Here is a 10,009-nt window from a genome sequence, read left to right as displayed (position 1 = left end):
TCAAAGTTTTAACATATCCTAGGAACTAACTCATTGGCTCAACATTTTAACATGTGTTGAACTGAATTTGGTGACCTTTTGGTATTTGTGGTTTTAAGTGTTTCACGTGTTTCTACATCGCGTTGATTGTCATTACATTTGTTAAGAACATTAATGTCGCCCTCAGAATTATCCAAACAACTATGATAATAACTGCACTTCTCATCCAGTGCCACCATCGGATAAAAACTCTATTGTTCAATTCATTCCAGGCAGCAACCTCCGGGTCTGAGCAGTGAGGCAAACCAGGAAGTGCCTTAAGCTGCGTTCTACCGAAAATTCTGCAAACGAGCAGTCCACAAACCAATGGATGATGTCATGGTGACTACGTCCAGTATTTATACAGTCTATGGTTTATTCACGACTAATATCTACAAAACTGATGCCATTCCCATTAGGGTTGTCAAAATTATCGATACTCAAAAAAGTATCGATACTAAAACGTTGTATCTGGATACAATACTCATTTTCAAAAGTATCGAGTATCTGAGGCTTGTTATCATAGTTGTAGTTTCTTTTTGCACAACTGTTTTTTATTATAAATATTTAACCTGTGGTTCTGTTAATTTTTACATGTTGCATTTGACTTGTTAATAAAAATATTTCTGTTAAATTTTGAGGTCTTTGTTTTTATCCTGGTGGTATCGAAAATGGTATCGAGTATCGAATGTTTTCCTGAGTATCGGTATCGAGTTGAAAATTTTAGTATCGTGACAACCCTAATTCCCATCAATCTCAGCTGTACTTCATGTTTGGTGGTATTAGCAATTGAATAAATACGCCATTTAGAAATAACAAAATAGTAGCTGCTTCTTGAGAAAAAAATAATTAAAGCAAAGTAAAGAAGCTTTAATTGCAATTTTTAAAAAAAATCTGAATTTACATGCATAAAATGACAATCAAGGGAGACATGTTTGATTCAAGTTTTGGAAGAATTTCATGAGAATATTAAAAAAAATGTCCAGTCTTGCTACATTAAAAGTTATTGGATTAATACCAAAAACAAACCACTCTGACCCTTATTTACCCAACTCTCAGCTTTGAACTACTAGTGACCCCACATTTCAATTATCTTCACTGGGAACTTTCTCCAACCAAAAAAAGTCAGTACAGAAACAGCTGTGGTCGACAAAGATTAATTATTAACTCCTCAGTGTGTTCCTCAGTGACTGTGGGGATATTTCCTTCGAATTCTCCCACTCTTGGGGTCTTTTTTTAACAGGATGTGCATATCTGGATTCGCAGGAATTGTGCTGTCAGATATTTTCCAAGTTTGGTGCGAATTAAAACACCCAGACCACACACAAGTGATGTCAGTGACATCATTCCAGCAGTGATTTGCTAGCCGAGATGTCCCAGACTGGGAGAGCGCAGATGTTTTCTCCAGCTCCAGTATGCAGGGTTCTGTTTTGTGGAACGTCCCATTTGATAGACTTCCCTTATAATTAAACACATATTAAAGCTTTGCGGCCCCCCCAAAAAACATGTGTAAAAATTTTATGTTACTATTCATGTCTTTAAAAATGACACAGTTGGTTAAGCAAGTGAGTTTGAAGTCTCTGAATCAGGAGAAGCAAACAAACAACAATACAAACAGCTTTAACATGCCGTGCCTCTGTGATTGAAGGACTTTGGGCAACTCAGCAGCGTCTTGGTGTATTGTGTTTACTCTGCTGACACATTCAGGAGCTGTGGGCTGAGGTCCTGCTGTTGTTTGTTTCACTGAGCTGCTGCGTTGAATTACTCCTCACATTTTGGGTATTGTGCTCAAGAAGAATTTAAAATAGCATTGTGAATCCTCACTGGGAATTCTGAAAAGTTCTGTAATGGTTAAGATAACAAATCAGTGAAACCAGAGACTTTATGGAAACAATTGTTAAACTCTGTTTCTTGCCAACATGGAACACAAAAATATACTTCTTTGATTAGTTTTGGAGCCCGACACACACCAAGAAATAAACAGTATAGTTTGCTTTCAGACAGCATTCAGGATGTGGAATTTCTGGTTCTTTCAAACCCTGTGTGATAAACAAATGGCTGAGGCAACATCTGTGCAAACGTAGTCTAGGAAAACAACATATACATACAGTTGGGTGAAAGAGAGCAGATGTAAAATATAAAATGGGGGATGGTTATTTGCTTTTACTCTGACATTCCTGAGAACAAATCAAAGCCTGGAGACATGTTGGACCTCACCAAAACGGCCAAGTAATGCTCATACACTCATGTGAATTAGAAAATGTTTTGTATGAAACATACCGCTGCCACGATTACTTTTTCTTTTACTCAACTGAGAATATTAACACAAACTACTTCAATAATTTTACCTACAATACATATTTCTTGGCAATTAAATGCATTTTAATGCAACCAAAATCCAACCTTTGGAAATCGTTGTCCAGGCAACAATTGCATTTCCTCCAAGCTGCATTTTGCAAAGCAAATAAGTAGTGTAGCAACTTGGGCTGTCAAACCATAAAAAATATTGATTGCAAGTTCAACAAACATTTTTTGCATCTGTTCAAAATGTACTTTAAAGAGAGGCTTTTCAAGTATGTAATGCTGTGGTCAATGTGGGAGTAGAAACATATGGTTGCTCTATGCAAATGTATCTCAATGTATTAATGGAAATCAATTGACAACACAGTAGTTATAGGGCTAGACATATTCACTGAACTGGAGAAACATCGATAAAATACTATTATGGTTAAGGCACTTTCACCCCAAGGTAACGGCTGAGTGAAGTCTGGAGTGAAGTCTCCAGTGAGTGCAACCAATGTAGTCCAAACTCCTCTGCTACTTGTTTTGATGCTATGGTTGCTCCCTAATTAAAAAATGTAGTAATTTGATAGGATCAGAACTATTACATGCAGTATTGACCACTGCTCAAAACACACTGCAAACCAGTTGCAAAGACTGCAAACACATGGTGACTGTAACACGTTTAAACGCTTTAAAACACATTGGTTAATGTGTGCACCAAAACCACTTGGTTAAGGTTTGTGAAAAAGAATAAGGTTAGGCTTAATAAAGACTAATTTAACACATAAGTTCCCACAATGGGACACAAAAGCACTACTTCCAAACAAAACTTCATACAATAGGATGCAAACATGACCTCCTGGTTTAAAGTCCGGATTTGGTTGGTGCCATCCACCTCCCCTCCCGACAGTCTGAGGGTGGACCTACATGGCTTCTAACATCATATTGCTCATGGATTTATTAATACAACTGGGTACTGCACCCAAAGAGTCCAATGAGAGTTGCTTGCCAGTCACCCAAAAAGTTTTCTAGCTTGCGTGTTTACTTCCAGTAACGCAGCCCACTGAATATGCTTCCACTGGCCCGGCTGGTCTCCTGGGTGACAGTCATGTGTTTATTTGTTTGTTTTGTTTGCTTATAGTTTTTTTGAAGACGTGCGGTTTAAACTTGGCCACCTAATGATGACACTTAAATGAAATGCCAGTGAAAGAGCTCATTATGTGCAATTTTCAAGCTACACTGCCCAAAAAAACCCAGTCTATTTAGTAGCAATGCAAGTTTATATGACTGAAAAATCACACAGGTTCCAAACTTGCAAACATCCTCAACTGTGCATTAAATATAATTTCCTGCTTAAGTCTTTACGGTAAAATCAGGCTGGTAGTCTGAGACAATAGGAGGCAGACCGCCCACGATCAAAGTGAATTAATCCATGTCTAACATGTTTTCCCTTTTGTGGCCAGACAGTGGGGTGACATTAAAAACACACTTGCTGTGCTTGTTAAAGTTCTTTGGTCTTTGATTAAATGCGGTGTCGATAAAACCCCTTCCTAGCAACTACTAGTACACACCCTAGGCCAATGGATGCCCCGTGGCCTCATAACTGGGACAAACGCAGACAGAAGTGAGCCAAGGATGACGTAAAGTTAAGTTCCCCGGAAGACAAGATGAGTGGGGGAAAGGAGTTCTGCCCTGTCCATTGATCTGGACTAGTAATTTAACTTTCTGTGGAGTGATCAAAGCATTTGGGATAAAAATAAAACCCATTCTTCAACAGTCACGGTGCAATTGTGGGTTTCTAAGCAAGGTTTAGGGGGCCAAGTGTCTAGGATATGTGACTCACCAGTGCAATTGCAAAACCATCCTGCTGTACCACCAAAAGAGGGTTACGTCAGAAATAGAGCAGAAAATAGAGAGACATCCAAGGTGTGTCCCAACCACTGACAGATTGATTTTGGCTTAGATGTTGCCTAAAGGAATACACAACATAAATGAAAGGGACAATGACTTCTGTAAATGACATGCCTGACATTATTAAAGGGGGGAAATCAGTAGGAACAGCTTTATTCTCCCACGTATCCCTTTCCCTCATGAGTTCTGCTTTCCCTCATAGGTATTTCTAGTTTAATGTTAAATATTGGGCATCTCATTTACAGTCTGCTTCCCTAATGAATCATCTGTTACTTCTTTCAGCTTGATTAAATTTAAACATTGCCTGTAAACCCACTGTCTCCACAACAGTGCTTAAAATAGAGGATGGTCTACTGTCGTCAGGAAGCAGCAGCACTGTTTAGTCTTTTACTAACACGAGGACAGTGGAGGCTGGAGGCTTGTGGGTTTTATTTGGCACTGAAATAAGCCAGAATTAAAAAAGAGGCTCCAGAGCAAACCACCTGTGCTGTGAGATGGTTCCAAACAGTCTGTGCTTCCTTTTAAGGTTTAATAAACAGCTGTATTTAGCTATAAGTTCATGAGTGCTGTAAGCCAAAGTCTGCTACCTTCTGCTGATACTCTGCAGATATAGAGTGAGGATAATTATGTGCAGGTGCCCTGATGAGCTCCTGGCTTCCTACTCCGTCCTCACCCCACTTACCACAGCAGTCTCTCAGTCTCTGTATTCTGTATGTGCCAATTTCGGTGTAATTAAATGTAATTTCCTCACCCACACCACATGCATCCAGAATTAAGATGTGACATCACTGTCACTGCCACCACCGTAGGCGCTTAAAACGTATCACATTTTTTGCAAAACCTGACATAGAAAGGTAAAAAGACTACAACGTCCTCGTGTTTCTTAAAGGCTCTACAGCATTTCAAATCTCAAAGTACGGGCTTCTGATGGGATATTAAACCCCTCGTATAACCCCTGGATATTTTGTCAGGACATAATCAAGTCCAGAGGACTTTTCACTGGCCATTCCAAATGTTTGGTGGGTGTTCAGACTTAAGCCAGTGAATTGAAGCAAGACATAGCTTATTCCCTGTTCCACGCTGCCAAGATGCAGCATGAGGTTCTGTGCCACAAACACTTACGTTTTCCAGCTGCAGAGAGTTCCCTTACCAACCCACAAGGCAGTAATCCCCGTTAGATATTTGTCACTGACTCATTAAATTACACATACTTTGAGGCTCATTCTGATTGCAGATAATAGGATTGATAAATTGCAAATCTTGGTTACACTGTGTTGTTTTGACTCCGTTTGTGTTTGTCCAAGCTTCAAGGGAGGATTGTACTTCTTGTTGAAGTTGGACAGCAAGGTTCAAAGTGATAATTTTCTTGTGACACACTAATTTCCATAAAATAGCCTGCCCACCACTCACATTAGTGTCAGTTGCATGCTGAATTACAGTAAAAAGAAAAAAATGAAGTCCAGTGCTCTATTCTGTGTTTTCTGGCATGGCTCTACATTTTAGGGGTTTATCGGGGCCCCTCTGGAAAGAAGCAATTTATCTCACATATAAAACTTTGGCTTCTGCTCCCCCTGCCTTCAAAACCATGAACCCGGTGATGTCATTAAGTAAAGCAATCTGGGCACTGGCAGTCATCGCAACTGCCATACAAAGCCAGACAGGAATGGTTTGCGCTGGGGGGCAAGTCTGTTACTCCTAATAAAGGAGGAAGGATAGCCAATGAGACAAAGCATTGGTTTCAAGGACAGCTGACACACAGGGAGACACAAATCCAATCCAACGCTTGATGGAAGCCGGATTTAATGTTTGGGGTCTGGTTTCCTCTTCATTTCTCCCTTGTGTCTGTGTGAGCATGCTGCTGTAGGGAAGAAGGACTAACATCTAACATGTGTAGCATCAGTTGACGGTTTAATATGCTGTCACTAGTTAGACAGGGTCATGTGGTCATCTAGTGTAACTACTGTTGATTTCACAGCCAATGTGGAAAGTAACTGAGTACTCAAGTGGTAACTTCCATTTCATTACTTTGTTACTTTATACTTATACTCCCCTACAATTTACAGAAAAATATTGAATCACTACATGTTGAAACTCTATAGTTACTTTGCAGTTTTAAGACATTTTTAGCTATTTAAAAAAAAAAAAAAGATGCATTATTACAGATTTAAATGCCGCCTAGAGATGAATTTATAATGGAAATGAATCTAATAATACAAAACAGATTCCAAAAAAGTTGCAGAACATAATGATTTGCAAATCCTTTTCAATCTACATTGAATCAAATACAGTACAAATAAAAGCTATTTATTGTTAAAACTGATAAACATTATTTTGTAAATATGTGCTTTCATCATGAATATAAAGCATTATGTTTTTATTTACGCTTTACACAGCATCCTGACTCTTTGCTAATCAGGGTTGTTTAATGTACACGGTACCTACTTCTGATTCTTCAAGTACATAGTGTTGTCTAAAGGTGAAATGTTTGAACTGTGATATTTCTATTTTAACTCAGAATACATTCACTGCTCCTGCATAGGCATTATTTATAACCTCTTAAATATATAAAAACACGACACAAAAACTATTGAATAAAACCTTATAAAGCATGCTGGACATTACACTACATTAAATGTGAACTTTGTAGTTTTATTCCATGGTTTGCACTAATGAGGCTGAATGAACAGCCTCTTGTGAGCACAGTGTAGAAGGGGAGCAGTGTTGGGCAGACAGGCGCTGGGCGCTCAGGGGGAGGGGACCGGGGGAGGGATATGTTAACGGTAAAGGGGTGGGAGGCGGTGGGGGGTTCAAATACAGCTGTGCTTAGTTACACTTTCGCGCAGGACGTCCCTGTGACAGGGGTGAACACCGTTATCTTTCCTCCACTGCCTCCCTCCGTGGGCTGTAACTCCACCAGGATCCCAAGTGGCTGCAGTTGCAATTAAGGAACCACGCCTGTTGCTCTCTAATTTCCCTGAATTTGCAGTACTTATACTAGCCTTCCCTGGAGCACAAATTGTCTCCTCAGCTTGCTCGTCCTGAAAACTTCATATCCATTGGATGATTTTTTCCCCATTTATTACTTTATTATCGCGAGAGCATACATTACGGTCCTTGCAGGGCTGATTCTGACCACTGCTTTCGGGCTGGGAGGTAATAGTCCAGACGGTCACCCGCATTTTGTCCGGGGAGAAAACAAACAATTACAGCAATGGAGTACCTCAAGTTTTGTTTTTTTCTGTTTTCATGCTGGGTGAAGTTTGCAAATTGCGTGTACTCTACTGAAACACCTCAAGCTCCTGCGCCTATTCCTAAAGGTAAGAAACTTTTTCTCCTTCCCCATTGTTGCCCCGAACTCAAATACAGCATCATGTACTGTTACCGTAATTGTTAGAATATCGACTTTTTTCGAAGATGTAATTTAGCAGCCGCATGATGAGGTGCAGGTTGCGTGTCTGTGGCTCTCTGTGCGTGAATCTGAACATGTCAAGCGCTACATACAGCATGTTGGAGCGTAAAATTACATGACAGTGCCTGACACAAAAGAACCGTCTGCGGTTTCTCACAATGCTGTTTGTACTTTATGTTGTTTGGCAGCGTGCAACCCCCGACTTTATATAAACACATGTCAGGCTGTAAACTGTCAGCGCGAGAAATAACTAACCAATTGTAGGCGAGCCTTTGAGGGTTTCACTTGTTGACACTTGCTTTGAATTTAGACTTGAATGAAAACCAGAACAATCAGACAGTTATTTGCCACGGTTTGCCATAAATCAGAGGGCGCAAAATAAGGATTTAATTTTAATAGCAAACCAGATATTATATGCTTGAGGAAGAGAGAAGCAGTTGTAAACATGTTATAATTGAAGGTTCATGGAGCAGAGCCAAGTAGAACCTGCTTGAGTGCTCAGCTGTTGAAACAACCTATAGTACATGTATAGATTTATGCCCCCTAATGTGCCACACTTTTATTGACTTGTTGGCATGTCTCTGATGCTAAATTGCTCCAAATTACCCTCAGATCATTTCATTTAAACACAGCCCCTTTCACAGTCGCAGGGCATCTTGTAAAGTCCTGCAAACAACAACGTAAGTGGGCACATATGTGTTTTTATACCAGTGTTGGTGTCATAAGTGCTTTGGGGTTTATGTGTATGGAAGTCTGGAAATCTCGTACTTTGTTAATGATACATTTTGCTGGGGGATTTAGTGTACTATCAGAGCACAACAGCTGCTTTTAGTCTCCACAGGCTTGTTTTGTGCTCTGTTCTGGACTTACTCGTGTCTCCCACACAGTAGCCACATTAACTTTACAAGGGTTAAAATGTTTGCTTATGAAAGCCTTGTTAGTGGGCGACCCCGAGGGGGATTATTATAAGGTAGAAGTGATACAGCTTGTTGGGGTTAATACCTACTAAATCTCTCATAAATGGAAAGTGAAGTAATTTAGCAAGCTGTAAATGAAATCTTTGTATGACTTCATTTAATGACGTGAAAATATCAAAGGTTGGGTTTGGGTTTAATTATGTTCCTGCAAGCCTACTTCCCCGAGAAATAACCATAGAAGGTTTTAAACAATGAACTGTGTTCACTGAAAATGTGATTACAGTTGAAAAGCATAAAGACTTTTCTTTTTAGAACATTATAAGCATTTTAGGGTAGATGGATCACAAAACATACATTGAAAATTCAGTTTCAGTTTTTTCCTACATCTTTTCCAAAGGAACATCATCTTCAGATGTTTCGGAAAGTACTCCCCTCAGTGTGCAAAACAGCTAAAAATGTGATCTAGAGCTGTTCTTGGCACTGGCAAGTATTTTCACTTGCCCAATTAACAGTTCATGTAGCAGGATTTCTTGCTGCATCTGTACATGACTTTATTTTGAAGCAAAGGCCCAAAACAAACTGCATTAGACTTTCATTTTCAATAGGTAAGGTATACAGGTTTTGATTCTGTTAATACAAAAAATAGTCTTGTAGTAGTACTTTGTTTTCGACTTGGACATGGTGATAAAACAGTCCAGCAGTCCTCCAATTATTAACCGTTTTAGGGCCTGTGCACATGTGCTGTAACGTCAGAAACACTTCTATTATACCTATTATATGAGGTGTTACACTGGTGGAATATCAACTTGATGAGTCATCTTTTCCCCCCAAGTTCTCGGTCAGCTTCCTTTCTTCCCTGGAGAAAGAATAATGCATATTATGTTGAAAAGTGAAAGAAATACCTGTAGACTTGCTAGGATTATGTTGGCTCTAATTATTCTCCATCAGCACACCGTGTCTAGAAGAACAGGTTGTGTAAACTGATTTAGTGTGACCTTTTTAGGTGGGGCAAGAAGCTGATTGCATGTATTTATATTCCCTGATTTGTGTTGATGCCACCTATGCAGGTCAAGATGTAAAGAGAGGGTGTGTCTGTTGGTTCAGACTTTATTCTGAAACCTCTCCACCATCTCTTCTCCAACACCACAATGCTTCTCAACGCTTGGAGCACATACACAAATGGTGAAATTCAGCAGCAAAAATGACAGTGGAAGAAGAAGGAATGCAGTGCTCTGCCCATTTCTCACCTATGCGCACCTTGCCAGTCCCTGTGAACAGTGGACGTGGCTGTCGGTTTTGGAAAGTTACAAAAACTGGGCGGTGTAGACCCCCACTGTCCAGCCACCTGAAAGGAGCCTTTCATTTATTTCTCACCGACTGTGTGAACAGTACTTCTGATAGAATTTATATTGGATTTAACATGTAGTTGCTGTGCCACTGAGTTATATTAGGAGTTATTTTACAATAATTG

General features: G+C 39.7%; 1 protein-coding gene and 1 long non-coding RNA gene across 4 annotated transcripts in view; one reads left to right on the top strand and one right to left on the bottom strand.

Moving 5' to 3' along the window:
• LOC131961690 (uncharacterized) overlaps positions 1–10,009 on the bottom strand; it is a 252,713-nt gene that overhangs the window by 61,258 nt on the left and 181,446 nt on the right. The window lies entirely within an intron of this gene.
• Positions 7,068–10,009, top strand: part of plod2 (procollagen-lysine, 2-oxoglutarate 5-dioxygenase 2) — a 32,294-nt gene continuing 29,352 nt past the window's right edge. For both annotated transcript variants that reach the window (XM_059326531.1, XM_059326530.1), the window contains exon 1: positions 7,068–7,529. In XM_059326531.1, the coding sequence (XP_059182514.1) occupies positions 7,424–7,529 (106 nt within the window). In that variant the 5' untranslated portion in view covers positions 7,068–7,423. The remainder of the gene's footprint in view (positions 7,530–10,009) is intronic.

The sequence above is a fragment of the Centropristis striata genome, chromosome 23, assembly GCF_030273125.1.
Source record: "Centropristis striata isolate RG_2023a ecotype Rhode Island chromosome 23, C.striata_1.0, whole genome shotgun sequence".
NCBI lineage: Eukaryota > Metazoa > Chordata > Actinopteri > Perciformes > Serranidae > Centropristis > Centropristis striata.
The sequence above is the reverse complement of the archived record's forward strand: the minus strand, read 5'-3'. Positions and strand labels throughout refer to the sequence as shown.